This window comes from Lipomyces japonicus, assembly GCF_038497905.1.
Source record: "Lipomyces japonicus strain CBS 7319 unplaced genomic scaffold V1514scaffold_43, whole genome shotgun sequence".
Lineage (NCBI taxonomy): Eukaryota > Fungi > Ascomycota > Lipomycetes > Lipomycetales > Lipomycetaceae > Lipomyces > Lipomyces japonicus.
In genome coordinates, this window is record NW_027117855.1 from 1 (window position 1) to 19450 (window position 19450).

At 44.5% G+C, this 19450-nt stretch overlaps 6 protein-coding genes across 6 annotated transcripts; 3 read left to right on the forward strand and 3 right to left on the reverse strand.

The window, feature by feature from the left end:
- Positions 1–643: 643 nt before the first annotated feature.
- V1514DRAFT_321706 (uncharacterized protein) lies at positions 644–3412 on the reverse strand (the record flags this gene model as incomplete). The annotated part of the gene is made up of 2 exons (XM_066926060.1): positions 644–2566; positions 2636–3412. The coding sequence occupies 2 exons, from the start codon at positions 3410–3412 to the stop codon at positions 644–646; spliced, it is 2700 nt and encodes an 899-aa protein (XP_066781667.1).
- Positions 3413–3904: 492 nt separating this feature from the next.
- Positions 3905–5794, forward strand: V1514DRAFT_297592 (auxin efflux carrier). The gene is made up of 2 exons (XM_066925461.1): positions 3905–4183; positions 4246–5794. Exons 1-2 carry the CDS (start codon positions 3959–3961, stop codon positions 5500–5502), a joined length of 1482 nt encoding a protein of 493 aa, XP_066781668.1. The 5' UTR covers positions 3905–3958; the 3' UTR covers positions 5503–5794.
- Positions 5642–9390, reverse strand: V1514DRAFT_335631 (fungal-specific transcription factor domain-containing protein; the record flags this gene model as incomplete). Its single annotated transcript, XM_066928434.1, has 3 exons — positions 8865–9390; positions 8644–8787; positions 5642–8561 (listed from the first exon to the last, which is right to left on the reverse strand). Coding segments are annotated over exons 1-3 (2962 nt in total), but the record flags the coding sequence as incomplete, so codon positions are not given.
- Positions 9391–10138: 748 nt separating this feature from the next.
- Positions 10139–12599, forward strand: V1514DRAFT_353923 (uncharacterized protein; the record flags this gene model as incomplete). Its single annotated transcript, XM_066929568.1, has 5 exons — positions 10139–10511; positions 11674–11810; positions 11867–12046; positions 12078–12234; positions 12394–12599. The coding sequence occupies 5 exons, from the start codon at positions 10139–10141 to the stop codon at positions 12597–12599; spliced, it is 1053 nt and encodes a 350-aa protein (XP_066781670.1).
- Positions 12600–14904: 2305 nt separating this feature from the next.
- On the forward strand, positions 14905–15346 carry V1514DRAFT_335639 (uncharacterized protein). The gene has a single exon (XM_066928435.1). The coding sequence runs from the start codon at positions 14915–14917 to the stop codon at positions 15158–15160; it is 246 nt and encodes an 81-aa protein (XP_066781671.1). The 5' UTR covers positions 14905–14914; the 3' UTR covers positions 15161–15346.
- A 2180-nt stretch (positions 15347–17526) lies between these two features.
- V1514DRAFT_284491 (uncharacterized protein) lies at positions 17527–19357 on the reverse strand (the record flags this gene model as incomplete). The annotated part of the gene is made up of 3 exons (XM_066925146.1): positions 17527–19088; positions 19143–19232; positions 19294–19357. The coding sequence occupies 3 exons, from the start codon at positions 19355–19357 to the stop codon at positions 17527–17529; spliced, it is 1716 nt and encodes a 571-aa protein (XP_066781672.1).
- Between the last annotated feature and the right edge of the window lie 93 nt (positions 19358–19450).

Genomic DNA, 19450 nt, shown 5'->3' on the forward strand with positions numbered 1-19450 from the left:
TATTTTTATGGGTTGCGTGGCTTGTTTGTTCAATAAAATATTTTTTAAAAAAAATATGTTCCTGTAGTGTAACATTATTGTATGGCATCACAGAAAGCAATTTAGATCGTATGCACATCTTCCAGGGATACCTTAACTACTAGCTTTTTTTTTTTTAGAATAATATTCTATCGCAGGAGGAAATCTGCATATCATTTCTTAACGTCGAATTGGAAAAAATATTACTATGCTTAATCCTGTTTACTCAGCAGCCTGGCGGGGAGAAAAAAATGCAATCCACAAGCAGAATTAGCCTAACTTTTTAAAAAAGCAAAAGGACGGCTAAACATTTTGCTGAACTGAGTTGCTAATTTTGCTTGGGGGAACAACTGAGGAAGACGGTCGGTGGCGCTGCTTTATATTTCGTCGAAACCATTAAAGTCGACCGGAACCCGCTGTTAAAGAAAACCAGGTGACTTTGGAGGACGTGACTTGTTACATTATAAAATAGTTTACAATTATAATTCATGAATCTTTATAGTTTCCCTGTAAGAACAAAAGAAAAAAAAAAGTTGTCAAGAAGTGAAAAAAAAAAAATAAAAACGTAAAGCAAAATTCTCTTACAAGCTAAATTACACGCAAAATTATACAACATAAAAAGTAATCATATTTCAATTTTAGCCACTGCAGCACCACCATCATTATTGTTTTCAGCCGCCACTGCTGGCACGGCAGGTTCGCTTGAATGTTCTTTTCCAACAACCGAAACAGGAACACCAGGTAATATAGTTGCGGTGGAATCATTCGAGGTAACTGTGGCAGAGGCTGGTTTCTCTTCGTCATCATCAGCTTCGTCGTAGTCTTCGTCTTCGTCAACTTTTCGTTGAGGTAGTTCTTCTACTGGTTTTACCGATTCAGAGGACACGTGACTTAATTTCTTTTCAACTGCGACCGCGGTTGTTGGTGTTGGAGCAGGCGTTGGTGTAGGCTCCGGTTCCGGCTTCGGTACAGGCTTGGGCTGTGCTTCCGTAAATGGAGGTTTCACAGCACTGACTTTTGTTTCTTCTATTGTAGCTGTGATACCAGATGGCGGTGATATATCCGAAACTGAAGTCGAAACAGCCGGCGGTGCCGGAGACGCAGAAACAGATTTTTGATCCACATGCGGTGGTGGAGTAGGAGTCGCGGTCCCGGTTGGCGATGGAACATCAGGCGGTCCTGTTACACTCGACAACCAACTATTTTTCTCCAACTTTTTCTCACTTTGAATCAATTTTTCTTGAGCTGGGTGTGCATTTGGTGTAGGTATGTCTTCTTGCTGATGATCGTAAATGGCAGCAACCCCGGGAATCCTTTTATCACTTTCGTCTTCACGCGATGCAGGCAGAGACACCGGAGGCAATTGTTGCTGTTCTTCCTTTTTCTCCTCCGTGGCCTGCTTTTTAGGTTCTTTACGTTCTTCATCCCATTCACGATGGCGCTTTGCACCTTGCTGCTGAGCCTGGTGCTGATATGATTGCAGAGGTTGCGGTTGATATGGTTGCGGTTGCTGCTGTTGCTGCTGTTGCTGTTGGGGTGGTGCTTGTGTCTCTTGAACAGGCGGTATTTGAGAAGGCGGCGGATGTGGTAGCTGGTGTTGAGGTTGATGCACTTGTTGGGACTGGTGTGGTTGTTGTATTACTTGTGATTGCGGTTGCGGTTGCGGTTGCGGCTGTGGTTGCGGCTGTGGTTGCGGCTGTGGTTGTGGTTGTGGTTGTGGTTGCTGCTGCTGATGCTGCAGCTGAGGAGCTTGCAGTGCAGGATACTGTTGTAAAGAAGGGGGGGTACCCTGCTGAACAGAACTAGAGGGTGCCTGAGATAGCGGACCTTGATGAGCCAAAGGATTTGGCGGCGCAATGGTAGGGCGAGCGGGACCTGAAGGAGCAGGGGGTTGAGGTTGCTGTCCATTTGCCGATGGTGGCACGCTCGAATTCCAACGAGGAGTTGGCGGCCCAGAGGGTGCGGTCTGGTAGACCTGAGGGTCATGCGGCCTGGGTTGTTGCTGCTGCTGGCCGTTCTGTTGCTGAGCTTGAGGATTACGCAATTGCTCCAACCTGGCTTGAATATGCGTGTTGGTTGGATCAAGTTCGGCAGCCCGTTGATAGGCATCAAGAGCGTCAGAAAGTTGATTGTTGCACGATTCGTAAAGCGTGCCGAGGTCATACCACACTTCCGAGATGTACGGATTAAGCCTGATTGCCCTTGAGTACGCGTCAAGTGCATCTCTGTACTGATTAATCTGGTAATAAAGAACACCGATGGAGCACCAGAACGTTGGATTGCGACCTTCTCGGTAGACTGCCTGTTGATAGGCTTCGTACGCCTTGTTATATTTCTGCTGGGCCATGTAGCAACGACCAAGAAGATACCAGGATTGCGCATCTTGTCCATCAGCTTCAAGAGATTTGGTAAGATAGGTGATGGCAAGGTCCTGGTTTGCGAACGAAGAGTTTTGCTGGTGATAAAGCCATCCGAGCTGTTGAAGAACTTTTGCATGATTAGGATCTTCAAGAAGCACGCGCTCGTAAGCCTCTTTTGCCGATTTGTACTGTATAATTTGATTAGAATGATGAAACATGATGATAGAAAAAAAAAAAAAACCAAGAGCAACACATACATCTTTACGCTGTTCGTATACGTGTCCGATTTGGAACCAAATGTCAATCTCGGTAAGCGGACGAGGAGGGTTGTGTAGAATGTACTTGAAGCATTGAAGAGACAAGTCATGCTTCATTTGCTGCTTGTAAATAATGCCCAATCTGAAATATATCTCGTTGGCCTTTTCAAACTTTGGGTCCATTTCCATGACCTGAGTGAAAGCTTCTTCAGCGTACTCAAGAGATCCATACCGGTCATATAAAATGCCAATACCGTACCAAAGCTTTGGCTCTTTGGGATCGCGCAGATAATATAAGGCCTGTTGATAGGCGGAGTAAGCCTTTTGCAGATCGTCCATCATAAGGTAGCAATGACCAAGGGCACCCCAAGTCTCACCGGAATCTTGCGAAAAGGAAAGAATGGACTGATAGTACTCAACCGCACGAGCAAACTGTTCCTTTGATCGAAGAATGTTTGCAATGGCGGACATGGCTGGAACAGAGTATGGATTGTGGCGGAGAACTGCCTCGAAGGCATGAACCGCGCGGTCGTAGTCACCCATCATGTCAGCGATGTTGCCGATTGACAGCCAAGCGGCCTCATTCACAGACTGAAGCTTTTGATAGGCGGATGGAGGTTGGCCGTTGTGTTGTTGTTGTTGCTGTTGTTGTTGTTGCTGCTGCTGAGGGGGTGGTGGGGCAGTACCGTTGCCAGGACCACCACCACCACCACTAGCTGCTGAAACAGGTTGCTGTCCGGAAGCAGGCTGTGCCTGTAGCAGTTGAAGAGGAGGCATATCTTGTGACAATTATGAAAAGGATTACAACGACTTTATCTGGGTTTGAATTGTTTGCTCGTGACGAACCAAAAAAAGGAAAAAAAAAGGGCAGGACAAGGGCAAAAAAAGCGAAGTCGTAAAATCCAGCGGGCGGAAAAAGAGCATATTTGTGTTGCGTTCCTCACTGTTCTGGGGCACTCCAGCCGAATCCGTAATCGCGCGCAACGCATGGCGCGGCTCCGGGCATGCGCATCCAGTATAAGCACGCGCCATGTGAGGCCCGTGCGCGGTCCCCTAACCGCAGCCAAAGCTGGGCGTAAGATACCTGGGGTTAGGGCAATCCCTTTTTAGCTAATCTTATCTGATTAAACCTTAAGCTGATCCTGTGCGACGTCGTCATGGCACAGCCGCACGCGCCGCGCGATACCGCCAAAGCCTCGAACCCTGAAAAACGTGACTCAGGCCGCTGCGCGGTGGTCAAAAGATATCTTGGTTTAACTGATCCATACAGTAATTATAAGTTTCACTCCAAGCTTTTTTTGTTGCTGCTGCTGCTACGCATAAATGACAACAATCGCCTCTGGCACTATTGCAGGGCTGGCTGCACATGATTCCCATCCGTCGTATTTGTGGCTGGCGTTTCTCACGTTCCAGGCTGTGCTCCAGGTCGTCTTTGTCTGCATCCTTGGCTTCTGGGCCGCCCGAGAACGGCTGTTGTCGCCATCATTGCAAAAGAGCATTTCGCAGCTGAACGTGCAGATCTTCACGCCTTGCTTGATATTTGTAAAGGTAAACATGTCTATAACGTCATTGTGTGCAACGTTTGGAGCGCTAACTTTGTATTTGTTCAGCTGGCATCCACAATCACGTCTGATAAGCTCGCAGCCTTGTCCATCATCCCGGCATTGTTTGTGCTTACGACCGGCGTGTCATTTCTGTCTGGGACAATTATTTCTCGTCTTCAGCGCTTCACCCGCCGCGAAGTCAACTTTGTCACCGCCATGGCCGTGTTTGCAAATTCAAATTCGCTCCCAGTTTCGCTCACGATAGCTCTTGCTCAGACCTTGCCATCTCTCAAATGGTTGCCGGATGATACTTCGGACAGTGTTGCATCCAGAGGCATTTTATATTTGCTAATCTTTCAACAACTCGGTCAAATGTTAAGATGGTCTTGGGGTTACAACACCTTACTCTCCAAATCATCTGATCCGCCATCACCAACTTCAGCTGATTCATTATATGATTACTCGTATTCAGACGATCACGATGCTGAGGAAGAGGCCGCCCACATGATTTCTCGCAACGTGGACATAACTGCGGTCTCGCCATCAGAATCTATTGCTCTCAGTTCCAAACCACTTTTTCCTCATGACTATTCCGCCAATCTTGTGACCACGGATCAAGCTTTTTACAATCAAATTATCCCCGGTGAATCCGCATCTTCGTCTTCCACTTTTTTACCTTCGTTTAATCGTTCTTTCAAAAAAAAATTTACTTTTTGGCCATTAAATCGGTTATCCCAAATCCCAACGTTCCGTCCAATATTGAACATGCTACTAAAGACTAACAAGTACATGAACCCGCCGTTGTATGCCATGTTATTAGCGCTTCTTGTCGCAGTCATTACACCATTGCAACAACTTCTTTTTCATAGCCATGGCTTTATTGCAAACACGTTTACGGCCGCAATCACTCAGACATCTCAGGTATCGGTTCCCTTGGTTTTGGTCGTGCTCGGCAGCAATCTCTACCCAGACACTTCCGGTGCACCGCCTTCACCAAAATTTACCAGGCTAGTAGCTTCTTCATTAATTGCTCGCATGTTTATCCCCGGCATGATTTTGCTGCCGGTCTTGGCTTTAGTTGCCAGGTATGTTCACGTGTCCATTCTTGATGACCCGGTTTTTCTTGTTGTGCTTTTTCTCCTCACCACTGCTCCTCCGGCGATTCAACTTTCTCAAATATGTCAATTAAATGAAGTATTTGAAAAAGAAATGTCTTCCATATTATTTTGGGGTTACGTTGTTTTAACTTTGCCAATCACAATGATCATGGTGGTCATGTCACTTGAAGTTTTGGAATGGGCCGGTAGACTCCCTTCCGTTTAAATTAGCCACCATCCACATGAACATTTGATTGACAAGATGGTATGGATTGGGAAATGCAACAAGTATTGGTTATTTTTTGATTTTTAAAATTATTACCGGAGTTTATATAAATGGCTTGGGCTCTTTCATTATTCATTATTCATTGTTTATTTGTGTTTCGGTTTTGTTTTTGTTCTGTTCCCTGTTCCCTGTATCGTGCTTTTTGTGTATTATTCTGTTGAATGCAAATGCTTGATAAAAAAAAGCTTCGTAAAGTAACATTAATTATATCTATGCAATTAACCCTCCTCCCAAAAAAAAAAAAAAAAAAATATTAAAAAGCATATGAACCATTTCAATATTCTTACTCTATGAGATCACGATGATGCACATAAATCAACACGCTCGAAAATTTTTGAGCAAGACCCCAACATTTCATTAATTTTAACGTGGCCAGCACGACTGCTAAAACCTGTTCGGCTCCCTTGCCATCAGCAGAGCAAAGCAAATCAACCGAGTCCATTTTCGCATTACCGCCTATCATAAAATACCTATCAAGCTCGGCTTGACGTTCATCCCATGACACGCCGGACAACCACGGCAACGTATCCAAATTGACCGTCGTTACAGGATCCTGCCCGTCCCCGTTATAATTATCGTCCTCATTATTGTTGCTGTTATCAGCGGGGAAATACTTTGCAAACGCATACAAAAACAAGCCGGCCAGGAAAACTCGCATAGTCTCGCACGGTGTCCTGATAGCGTACCGGCGAGCAATGCCCACGATCTGGGCCGCATGCCAGGCCAATTTTCTCGCATTCACCGGATCCAGCGTAAAAATAACTTGGATCCGATGCATGGCATCTAACCTGTCTTCCCGTTGAGTCTTGGCAAGCGCGATGGCAAGGTCCATGGTCTCCCTTGCCGAGTATAAATGCGAATAATGCGCAATCAGGCAAGTCATGTTCATATGCACCATGTCTAAAATGTTATACGGATCTGTGACAGAATCTTGCAATGCGGTTAATGTCAGCAAAAGTGCATTCTTTGTGGATGAATAATCCACCGGGTTGTCTGGTAACACTTGGCTTAACGCTGAATCTTCAAGTTCTCGAATATCCCAAAGGATTCGGCCAATTGCTTGCGTAAACAACCGCTTCCCCCAATTCGGAACCGTATGTAATAAAAGTGTCTGGTCAATAACAGTACGAAGTGCAGCAAAAAATGGCAATCCACATTTAAGCACGTTCTCGCCAGGCTTGAACGCGTAAGATTTCCATTGCCGTGCACTAACCGCTTCCCAAAGTTTCTCTTCGCATGGAATGTAAATATTCACATCATGCAGGGCCAAATTGCCTCTTCTGTTTGACAACATTGAAATCGCACAATCATATTCAAACACGGACCATGCCAACCGTTTGCCTGTTTCTTCATCACGCCATGCGTGCCATATTTTTTCCAACTCATCATCAGTCTCCTCACCGGTGATTGTAAACTGGTTCAACCTCGGCTGAGTAAACAGTCCCGTCCACCTGGCATTTGCAACCAAGTAACTTCGTGATGCATCTGCCTCCTCATACAGCTTCGTGTTTCCGGAACCTAACGCGTAAATATTCTGCAGGCAATATGCAGTTACAAAATATCCCGATCGCATGTACGTCACGTCGTACTGAATCATCCATGTTATCAATCGCTTGCATAACTCACTCATGCTATCAGCAAACAAGTTTGAACCTTCAATCTCCGAATAGCTTGCGCCGATGCTAACCATGGTGGCCAGTAAGATCGCCGGGCATGTGCTCGCTCTAAACGTTGGACGATGAATCATGGGCAATACGGGATGGAAATTTTGAAAATAAAGATGCAAAAATGAATCTAAGGTTTTGCAATCAGGAAATTTGCCCATGTCCACTTCCGGGAACGGTGGCCGATCATGAGGCAATGATAAAAAATCAATAATGCTTTTCCTGCTCAGATCATCAATTCCTTCAGTTGGATTTGCCGAACTTGTTGATGATAAAGTCGAATAGTTAGCTTGTTCAAGAACTCTTCTCATCGGCGGAAGTTTTACCAATTGTTCTTCCTCAATTCTTGGACTCCAGGGAAAAATTTCGGCATGATTTCTGTCTTCCTGCGCCCGTCGGGTAACAAGTGAGGAAAACGGCATGGGCGGAGGTAACTTCAACGCCGGGTTCGATGTTTTTGGAGAATCAGTTCGAGCAAAATGCCAAGCCAGGTTCGCAAGTGGCGGTCGCGAATTTTGGCCTGCCGGCATTGTCTTCGATCTCGGAGATGGCACGTCCGGACCGGGTGAGTCTGGATTTTGTGAAAAAGATGGTGATGATGATAACATACTTTGTGGTTGCTGTATTGTGTCATAGCGTAATGCCCTGTTGAGAGGGTTATGTTGAGATATCGAAGTTGGAGGAGTAGGCAAAGAATTGGGTCGCTCGGTTGTCGCAGACGATGCCGGCACCTTCAAATCATTGCCGACAAGAGCAGTCACGCCAAGATCGGCTCGAAGCCAATTAAGATCAAAAGCTTCGGGATCAAACAACCATCGTTCAAAATTATTTTCAGATACGAGATTGTTAAGTGGTGAAGGTACCCAAGAAGTGACTAAAGGATCGATTGGTGCCGGAATGTTTGGCAATGGGAATACCTCAGTATTCCGGGTCGAACTGTCTTCAGATGGTAATTCGTGATTAAGTTGTTCAATCTGAACGCCTCCGGATAGTGGCAGTGATCGTAGTGACGGTGATGGTGATGGCAGTGGTAATGACGACAACAACGACGGAGATGGTACAAAAATTGGATGGACAAGTTCTGGCGACTGGTGAAGACAAGGTCGCGGCTCAACATTGCACGAATCAGGTGACTTGCTGTCTAACACTGTCGCACTTAATTCTTTTCGATCACTGTTCTGGTTATATTCTGAATAATTCAAGTCTTCATGCTTGTTCTGCCAACCACGACCTCCTGTTACGGCTGAAGAAATTTTTCTCAAGTCATACGCGCACTTCAAGTTTCGCTTCATACATGCCTGACAAATTTCACCACCAGAACATTTAATTTTAAAACTATTTATACTAATTAGTCTTTAACCTTAAGGGTGAAAAAAAAAAAAAAAAAAAAAAAAAAAACATAGTTGTAGAAACTTACTTTGCGCAGCGAACACATGATTTCTTTTTCGACCGTCTGGGTAATGACGGTGCCTCATGAACCGCGCGAACGTGCCGAGTAAGAACGTCCTTGCGGGTAAATGATTTGGAACAAATGTGACATTGGAAGGATTTCATTATATTTCTATAAAAAACCTCAAAAGTGTTAGCCGTAATAATAAAAACTGACTAAAGAATATAAATCAAATGCCGTGCCCGTACAGATCATGACTTGAACGTCGATGCCGTTCAAGGTGTTCGGCTCGCGTAAACGTTCGAGAACAAAGCAAGCATGCAATCGATTCTGATTCAACCTTAGCTTCTGTCATAATTTCCCTATATTCTTTCCTTTTTCCACTTTCCCCCTCCGGCAGCTTCAATTTGAACCGGACTGACCACCAACCAGCAATATTGCTCGTCCTTGTTGCGTCCGGCCTTTACTAATTGTATGTACTAACAAGTCAATTGTGGAGCGCTGAAACCCAAAATATTATTGCCGTGCGCACGTGATAATTTCGCTGTGTCTAAGAATCTTTACTCAATTGCTTACTGACTAAGGGACTAGTACATACTAAGGGTATAGTACCACGCAGTGGTCGCGGTGGTAGACAGTGAACAAGGCGGTCTTGCTGGAGAGGAGCGCGAGTAGGCACTACCTCGGGAGGCATTACCTCTTTGTTACGATCAGGCAGATCATGTCGCTGCTCATTGATTGAGGTTAAGAACGTGAGACAAAAATGGAACATGGTGACACAATTTCGGATGTTCATAGGGTCAAGAACACTATAGTTAGGTGTGGGATCGACTGGAACATGCGGATCAACGTGGCGTTGATCGGATGTTCGGTCCTTACTATGCTTCTGATTAACGTGGTGTTGATAAGATCTACGATAAGTAGAGTTCGAGGAGAGATTAACGTTTGATAAGGAGATCAACGTTTGGTGATTCACCGATGATCTTGGGATCATGGGTTGTTTTGTACATATAAATAACTGTATATTCCCCCTTGTAGGAATTGGGAGGAGGAGGACGGTCAACCAATTTTAATATAACTAACAAATTGTTTATTATCAACTTATATAAGCCTTCAGTCCGTTTGTTGCCTTAAATCTGGTAGCGATACTATTGGTTTGGAACTGATTCAGTGGAACAACTATGAATCATAACTCGCACTCTCAGGACGTGGTACTTTCCCACCTCCCTACCTTCAATGGGGACCGTGACGCTCGGAAGGTAACTCGCTTTTTTGATGCGATTAAAGACTTCTTCAGCTTTGCGCACACGTGCCATGGGGATAATGTACCTACGGTTATTATGGGGTTGACACACAAGGCCGCGGATTGGAAGGACGACACGAACCCTCGTGGGCTGTCGAAAAATTGCCGGCGGACCAACGCTGGGAAGCCTTCAAGGAAAGCTTCAAGGAACGGTTCTTACCTAGTGACTTCCCATACCAACTTACTCTTGAGTCGAGACGTTTGAGTCAAAGGCCAGGAATGTCGGTGGTGGAATACAACGACATGTTCGACAATCTCCGTCGCCAGTTGCCGGAAGGCTTTGCAGGGGAACAACAGATCATTTGTCAGTATTGTACTGGATTGTTGATTTCCGTGACTACTGAAGTATACCGATACAATCCTGCCACCTTAGCGGAAGCAAAAAGATTAGCTATTAACGCCGACACTTTGTTGAAAATGGGCAGAAAACGATTCCAGGACGAAGAGCAAACACCTCAACCTGCACCGCGTTTGAGAAATCAGCGCAGATATAATGGTGGTCGTCGCACCAACTACCCTCGCCAGTCATACACGAAGGAAGCGCCTACATCTACAAAAGCGGGTCAAGCTAACACCAGTTGTTATAATTGCGGTACAGAAGGACACTTTGCAAGAAGTTGCCCTCGATCCAAATGTCTCTGGTGTTCTTGATCACTCTTGCTAATCTAAGTAAACACAGACAAAACGGTGGAGATTTCCTTGAAAAGTCTCATTCATTAATCGTGAAACGTCGCCGGAGCGTTGCATGACCGAGCTTTGTCCTAAAAGCCGTTTTACATATATCCTCGGATTTAACGCGTACTTGGTGGTAACCAGAATGCAAGTCCAGTTTAGAAAATATAGTTGCGCTTTGCATTTGGTCAAACACGTCTTCGATAAGAGGAAGTGGATATCTATTTTTTATCGTAAGGTTGTTAAGTGCTCGATAGTCAACACGCAAACGTCCATCTTTCTTTTTCACAAATAACACTGGTGCTCCATAAGGCGATGACGACGGCCTGATCATACGTGCCTTCAACAAAATACCTAGTTGTCGTTCTAGCTCTTCCTGCTCTATGAAACCTACTTGTATGGTGCCCGATAAGGTGGTACATTTCCGGGATTCACTTCAATAGCGTGTTCCACGTCTCGATGTGGTAGATTTGGATCACATCGCGATTCTGAGACAGAAATCGGCCCACCTGCTCGTCGGGTTCGCTCGTCGCTTTGCTCCCATTTATCTGGATAAAACACAGCCAAGCTTCATCTAGATCCTTATTCCGACGTATCATTCTCACTGCGCGTTGACAGGAAATTGTGGTAGCACCGATATCATGAAGTACGTCTTGACTTTCAGACCTCGGACTCCTTCTTCGCTGTCCTGCAACGTTACTTGCTGCCCGCATCACATACAATGCACGTCGGCGACAGAACGGCAGTCTTAAAATTAAGTCGTGTGGTAAACGAGGTACCACAAATGCTTCAACTGTATCTCGCCAGCTATCCTTTTAGATTTCTACTCGCACAGCTTCCTTTGCACAAAACCCGGTACTATCATGTAGGGGTGTATATATGGTAGTGGGGTTTTTTGCCTGATTGATGTCCAACCCTAGTCTACGAACCGTAGCTTCGCTGATAATAGAAGCACTATCGACCAACGCCTCGAGCTTGCCTTGACTAAGCAGCAATTTCTCATAACGTTCCACCGGAACTTGAATCTTCATGTCTGAGCTTTAAGCGTCGCGATAGTAAGTGCCTCATTGCTTACTGTCGAGGCTCGTTTCCCGAACATCAGAGACATTTGGATGAAGTGATGGGTATCTTACGGGAACGTAAGTTGTACGCGAAGAAAATTAAATGCGAGTTTTACAAGGACACCATCGATTATCTTGGACACAGAATTTCAGCAAGAGTCTTGAACCTGATCCAGAAATGTTACAAGCCATTTAGGATTGGCCAACTCCGAAGTCTGCGCTTGAAGTTACATCCTTCAAAGGTCTGGTAGGATATTATGGCAGGTTCATTCAGCAGTTTAATGGTATTGCTGCCCCAATGAGTGAGCTCACCCAGAAAGGTGTCAAGTTTGAGTGGACTTCGGAGAGACAGCGCAGTTTTGAGACATTGGAACAAAAGATGGTGAATCCGCCGGTACCGCGCATTATTCCGTTTACATGGGCAGTTCAGAGTCACCACGAAATTGTCCGACGTCGCCTTAGGTGCAGTGTTGGAACAAGTTGATGAGAATAGGCAGATGAGAATAGGCACTTCCACCCACCCAGTTGCATTTGAGTCTAAGAAGTTTCATCATGCAGAACTCAGGTATCCTGTTCGCGATTGTGCATGCACTTAGGAAATGGCGTCATTATTTATTGGGACAGCCCTTCCGTTTTGTTACTGATCACGAAAGTATATTTTTCTTACATACACAAAAACATATTTCAGGTCATCTAGCGAAATGGTCAGATGTGCTAGCAGAGTTTGACTGTACTGTGCAGTATCTTCCTGGTACCGAAAATGTTGTCGGCTAAGCCGGGTCGACTTAGCACCGTTGAACGTGGATCAGATAGAAATTCCAAAGTCTGAGTATGAGAAAGATGCTGACTTTGGTGCAATCTACAAATCTTTGACAACTGAAGAACCTACGGAAGTTGCGACGCCTACCTTAACACATTACCATCTACGTGATAAGTTTCTTATCTAAGAGTGGATTTGCGTTCCTTAGGGAAAGTTCCGCAACACCTTGTTGCATGATCATCATGACTCGCCGCAGGCTGGGCATGGCGGAGCTGCTAAGACTTATCTGTCAATTCATGGAGCTTTTTATTGGCCACGCATGGCGAAACACATTAAATTGTATATCAAGAAATGTGTAGAGTGTCAGCACAATAAGGCAGATACACGCGCAAAGGCATGTACCGCTCTATCTTTACCAATATCGAAGAGACGCTGGAGTGAAATTTCCATGGACTTTGTATCTGGAAAACCAAAGACCCAAAGGCTTCGATGAGATTTTGGTCATTGTGGACAGTCTCACGAAGACAGCCAGGTTTGTGCCAACTTGTAAGAGTATGAATGCTAGAGAGGGTATATCATCAAGAGATTGTGCGCCCATATGGTTATCCTGACAGTATTGTGTCGGATCGCGACACATTGTTTACTTGCGATTTCTGGAAAACATTACAAGTTATGGCCGGTACAAAATTGAAGTTTTTGACTGTTAATCACCCACAAACTGATGGACAAACAGAGAGAGCTAATCATACTTTGGAACAGTTGCTACGATCATTTGTAAATGATTGGGACTATCAGCTCACTAATGCCGAGATTGCATACAATAGTACAGGTTATGCGTCGACTAAGAAGACTCCTTACGAACTGAACTTGGGATTTATGTCAAGCCTACCTAAGTTTCCTGAAGAAACTAATTATCAACCGGACGTATTGGAATTCTTCGAAGTGCAACGCATGGAACTCGAGGAAGCCAGGGAAACTTTTGTTGTTGCTAAGGATTATCAGGCCGACTACGTCAACCGAAGCCGCCGGGCAGATTCGTTCGAAAGAGGTGACCTTGTTCTCATTCATCGTTCGGCCTATCGTGAGGAAAACCGATGCGATCATAAGTCTAAACTTGTCCGACTCTACGTCGGTCCGTTTATGATACTTCGTCAGATTAATCCGAACGTAGTTTAATTACAACCGCCTCCGACAAAGAAAATCACGACGTTTTTAATATTGATGTGCTAAAGAAATTTGAACTACGTGATGATAATCATTTCGACAAGAAAGTACCTGAGACGGAATTGGAACAGATGTCTTGCGCCAACGAAGTCAAGGAAGACATTGAGGAATGCTGACGACACAACCGCATCGAGTATCGTGTTAGTTGGGATCGGGGTGCGATCCCAACCCCGACCCCGTTGTCTTACCCCGTGACAGTGTACGATTCCTTTTTTTTTGTCGTGTTTTCAGATTATTTAGTTAGTTTCGAATACAGTTGGGGGTCACTAGTGTTAAAGTGATGAGCTTGCCCCGATTGTGGGCACGTTGTTAAAAAAGACTGTTACATATCCAGGAAGTTTATGGCTTTGGAATGACTGAATCAGCGTTCCAATTCAAGGTTCATGCGGCCAATCTCGTACGGTGTTTTGGTTTTTAAAATTACAATTATGATGCATGCTCACAGCACGATGAACAAGAGCAGGACGCGTTTTATCCATTGTAAAAGTCAATCATAGAACAGCATGGCTGCGTCCATTGGTAAATGGGCACGTATAATAAATGGAATCTAAATTATTTTTATAAACAGGATTGTTTATGAATTAAATTAGTTTCAAACTACCTTGATTTTTATACAACGATTATTTATTTTTCATATTTGCAAACAAACAGCACAGAAAATAATACAGCAAGTGTGAATATCAACACACAAAAAATACAAGATGTGCAGTATAACAATAACAGATATCAGAGATAAGGTATATAAAAATTAAGTCATGGAAAACACACCAAGTATTCATAATTTTTTTTTTCGTCGGAGTTGGCATTCTTGATGCGATCGATTTTAAATTCGATCGTCGTTTCCCAATGACACCGTCATCTCTTTTAAAAATGAGAGGTAACAAGTTATTAGGCCGCCATGTCGACTTGTTTCCAATCGACCGCTAAGATCGCGCGATTTGCCCCCTTGAATTTCAACTACCAGTGAGCCCATAAAATCGTATGCAATCCATCACTTTGTTGACGATCCAACCCGGCAGTTGTACAAGTCTTGGACACACCCGACCTGTCGGTGGTCTCGACGTCCAGGGGATGACGGCGGCGATGACTGCTGCTCATCTTAGGTACGATCTAAATAATAAATTAGCTGATGTATGGACAATATTCTAAACGTGAAATACCAGTTCTGCCTAAGTTGCTTCTTGTTATTCTTCGTCTCCAGGCCGCCGCTTATTTAAGCAATGCAACAGAAGATCAGAGCGCACAACATCAGTATCAGAGCTAGAAAGATCAGCAGTTATGACTGGGGGGAAGGTCAAATCTGACTGGTTTTCTTTTTTTGTCTGTTACATGAAGCGTTTGTTGCTGCTAGTGTCTCTCTGCTCTTTCTATAGTCACGCATTAGTATATATTTTCACGAACCGAGATACTAAACCGAAAATCAGGCAAGGCATCGCTTGGCAAGCGGGTGTCAAATATTCATTTGTGACCTTCTTTTGTTGTTGTTCTTATTGTTGTTTTTTTGCCGGTCGGAAATTTCTGTGATCGGGGTTGGGTCGGTATTTTTGCTCCCTTTCGAGTGGGGACTGGGATCCTTGAAGGCCGCCTCTTTGGGTGACTGGCAACAGCAACCACGAGTTTAGCGGTTCTCTTTTCGGCCGTCTGACTGCATAATTCGGGTATGTTCGCAACTGGGTTTATGGCTATGGCTGACTCCCGTAATGCCTTGATTGCGTCTTTTCTAGCCTTCATACCAGCCATCTCGAAATCCCATTTTTTGATCCCCTCACACCGATTATCCAAATCCGCTATTTTGCGCGACAGCAGGTTGGCCCGAAAGTTTTCATAAACGGATGAAAAAAAGTAGTCTAACATGCGGACGCGATCAGGGTTGCCAACTGCCGGAAATAGCGGTAAAAACATATGCATGTGCTCGAGGTCAAATGCAAGCGCTCCAACAACACTGGGCGGCAGCACCAGTCTTGCACCTTCCAACCTTTCTGATTCGTCGTTTTCTCCTTCGACCGAGCCATCACATGGTACTTCGCTGTCGGCAACGTTGGTAACTTCGAGCACATCTTGCGTCTCGCATGTGCTAACCATGGCCGCAATGGTAATGTCATTCTAAAAACGTTGTCAGTCAATGGATCAAAAATCAATGACAAAAATACCTACAATTTCATGCTCAACAGGCGCGCTATAAAAGTCTGACACAACTGGAACAGGCACACTTATTTCATCTTTTGATACCTTGCCGACCTTTACGACCTTTTGCCGCTCAACGGCCATTGACTCCCTAATCTCCTGCAATGTCGTGAGCGCATCGCTCCGCGCCATCATGCCTGCTATCTCGTAGTCCCGACTTCGAAGCCCCGCACACCGTCTATCCAAATCGGCCACTCTCCGTGACCGCAGGTTGGCTTGAAAGTTTTCACAAACCGACGACACATAGTAGTCCAATATGCGGTCACGTTCGGGGTGGCCAACATCGGGAAACAATGGCAAATGCAAAAGGTCGTTTGAAATAATCATAACAAGACTGGGAGGTAACAGAGCCAGTCTTGGATCTGCCACGGTCGCTGGTGCACAGTAGTGGCTTTGAGCCAAGTCATCGTCCTGTACTTCAGTCTCGGGATCAGCACATATGGTTGACTCGGCTTCATGGCCAGCAACACTTAAGAAATGTGGTATTTTGTCTTTGCCAACCATTAATTCAGTCAAGTCGTCCTAAACAAGTGGTCAGTCTATGGGTCGAGAAACAGTCAAAGCGCTGCATACAATTTTATGAAAGCGCATGGTGTATTCCATTGCAATCATGGTGCTCGGTTGCACTCCTGCTACTGTGAACTATCAAGTCTTGTTAGTAAGGTCTCAACAAACACGTAATTCAAAAGGAATAAACATACCAATTCAATAGCCGTCAAACAGACAAACACTTCTATCAACCGCCAGACCCAAGCGCGAGTCAAGAGGTAAGAGTAAGCCTTCGACATTATTGTGGGTGAAAAGTAAAAAAAATGTTAAAAACGTTTTATGAAACTGAGTTGCTATAGCTTTGCTTGTGTGAACAACTGGGCAAGGAGGTCATGACGGCCGCTGGCGCTTGCTTGATATTCGGCGAATGCCATTAAAGTCGACGGGAAGTAAACAAAAATAAATTAAACTAAATAACTACAGCAACGAGTCAGTGCACTTCCCTCCATACGTCATGGCTCTTCTATATAACATTAATTTAAATGATCAATCTTAAATGTGCCTATTTCATGTACGAGATGGTCATGAAGATAAGTAAAATAATTTCAAAACCGGAAACTTAATGATTGTTGTAGTATCGGTTAATATATACACGTAACTATACTTGGGTATCCAGCCAATGGCTTGCACACCGGTTCTCTCCTGTATAAAGAGAGGCATCCCCATTCAGCCCAACACGTCTGTAAAACCAAAAATTTGTCCTGAACTTACAAGGCGCAGATGAAGAACTTGTTCCCAAAAAAAAAAAAAAAAACAGCGACAAAATCTAACAATGAGTATCTATGATCTACGCGGAAAGTGAGGCCTTGTCACTCCTTTAGTCCGTTGTTGGTTATACATGTTCCGGCCCACATTATAAATACAGCAGTAATTCCTTGGTGGATTTAGTTCTGCTCATTATCGGTATTTACACCATCCCTTCTATGCTAAATCACTTTACTGCCTAAGCAAACGTATTTCTCTACTTCGACTGCTCTCCCAAGGATTTTGGCTTTGTGTTGTTAATTTTATTTCTTGTTGAACAATATATTGTTTCTATATTAAGTAATAATATTATAAAATAAATAAATATACAATTCCCATAGTATCAATCCTCACGCCAGCGCCTGCATTATAAAAACTAAAAAAGAAAAAAGTAACATGGTTGCCATGTCACGTCAATCCGATTCCGACTCCGAGTCAACAATCATGACCGACTCTGCGCGAGCAGACCGGCGCGATCCACCATTTCTGGCAGCTACTACCGATGCCAGGCCAGACCGTGACCGTGACCGTTGCAAATCAAAATTCCATTCTGATACTACATGCCCTCGTTCATCAACCTCGGCGCATAGTTCCAACATGGCATTCTTGCTCAATTTTTGAAACGCTTTCGTGCGAACCACGCGGCCCCAATGTTTGAAGCAAAACCGGGCAGCAGATACTCGCAAGACTTCCTCCTGAGCAATCTTGGCACATTCCCATATGATGACGGCATTATGGTAATTAAACCCATCTTGAATGCGAGCCACGCATATATCCCGCAATCGGGGGAGCGCGTACATGTTGCTTAATACAAGCACCTTTGAAATCACGGAAATGCTTACTGAGTTGTCAATCGTGTCTGAGTACAAATACTGAACAAGTGCTTTTACAGTAGAATGTGTTTCCGGAATGTGCATCTTTTTGCGATGAAACTCGCGCATGCGAGAATTTGCCAGTCTCCTGAAATGCGGCCACCGGGCCAGCAAAACCAAGCTGTGAACGAATATGGGTTCAGACACGGCCGGCGAATGCGCGTCTTCATCCTGGACCTCATTTTCAGACTCGTAATCATCTGGCACTGCCGTGATGATAAAATCCGATGATTCCTTATCATTAAACAGGGCTTGCATGTCTGCGTTTAATGATTCGGGTTCGAGTTCCAACGAATTGGTAGATTTCTGCTTCGGAACTATGCCGTAATATTTCAACTCGATCGGCAATACCGAACTTAAGCAACCTAGCTCTTCTCCTTCGTTCCCTCTTTGAAATCCCAAAAGATATGCAGTGGTGCCGGACAGGGCAATGTATGACCATACGTAGCCTGAAAAGATATCATTCGATCCATCTGCCAACGTCCGCCATCGAAGGTCTCTAAGTTCGAACGAAGAAATAGAAGTATCGGTGTTTAAGATGGCATGCCCGTGAGTGGCAAAGTGAACAACCACGGATCCGCAGAACGCATAAAAATGAGTACCCATGTCCGTTGTCGGTGAGCCTCTTCTGCTGGATGCACCAATGCTGTCCTGTGAATCATCATCAACCTCAGTTTCAAATTTGATCGTGGCAACCGCAGAATTTCGAAGATCAAACCACAGCGTTTCACTCGGCCGATCCATTTCTTCGGTCAAGCCACCAAACACCCATATTTTGTCATCAAACACCGTGGTCGCATGATCGTACCTTGCCACGCATTGCTTTCGGTCTGACCATGTCCAAGTTTCCAAATCCAAACAAAAAATGTCATCAAAAACTAGTTGGCCTTGATGTCCTCCACTAAAATAAAGTCGATTTGTGCATTCAGATAAGCATGCGGAATGTCTTGATCGACCTTCAGGTAGTAATCCTCTCACTTCTGGACAGGACCATTCGTTATTCCTCAAGTCGTAAATATACACCTCATTCGGATACTGACCCCGATCATTTTCTCCTCCAAAAACGATAAGCTTGCCATCTTTCCAATAAGTTGCCGTGTGACCTTTATTTAAAAATTAATACTAATTTGCTTGCAAGAAAAAAAAAAAATACGTACCATGCCTGCCACTTGGTATAGTTCCTTTGGAATTTGTTACTATATTAGTTCGCCATGTTTTGGTATCAATCGTAATTATCGAGTTGAACACTACCGGAACATTGTTAATATCGAACCATTTTTTTGTTTAAATTTATCTTTGCTCTCTTACACTCATCGCTGGTTGACATTTCAAATCCTCCAAACACAAAGATCTTATGATCTTCAGGGCACATGGCCACTGAAGCATTTGCCGTAAAAGGTGGTAAGCCCGGTGATGTCGGCTCCGCTGTTGGTATCGAGATTAGGATCCAAAAAAAAAAACATAT

Coding starts and splice junctions, on each gene's coding strand:
- V1514DRAFT_297592 (XM_066925461.1), top strand. CDS start 3,959: ATGACAACAATCGCCTCTGGCACTATTGCAGGGCTGGCTGCACATGAT. Junction 4,184..4,245: donor CTTGCTTGATATTTGTAAAG/GTAAACATGTCT, acceptor GTATTTGTTCAG/CTGGCATCCACAATCACGTC.
- V1514DRAFT_335639 (XM_066928435.1), top strand. CDS start 14,915: ATGACTGGGGGGAAGGTCAAATCTGACTGGTTTTCTTTTTTTGTCTGT.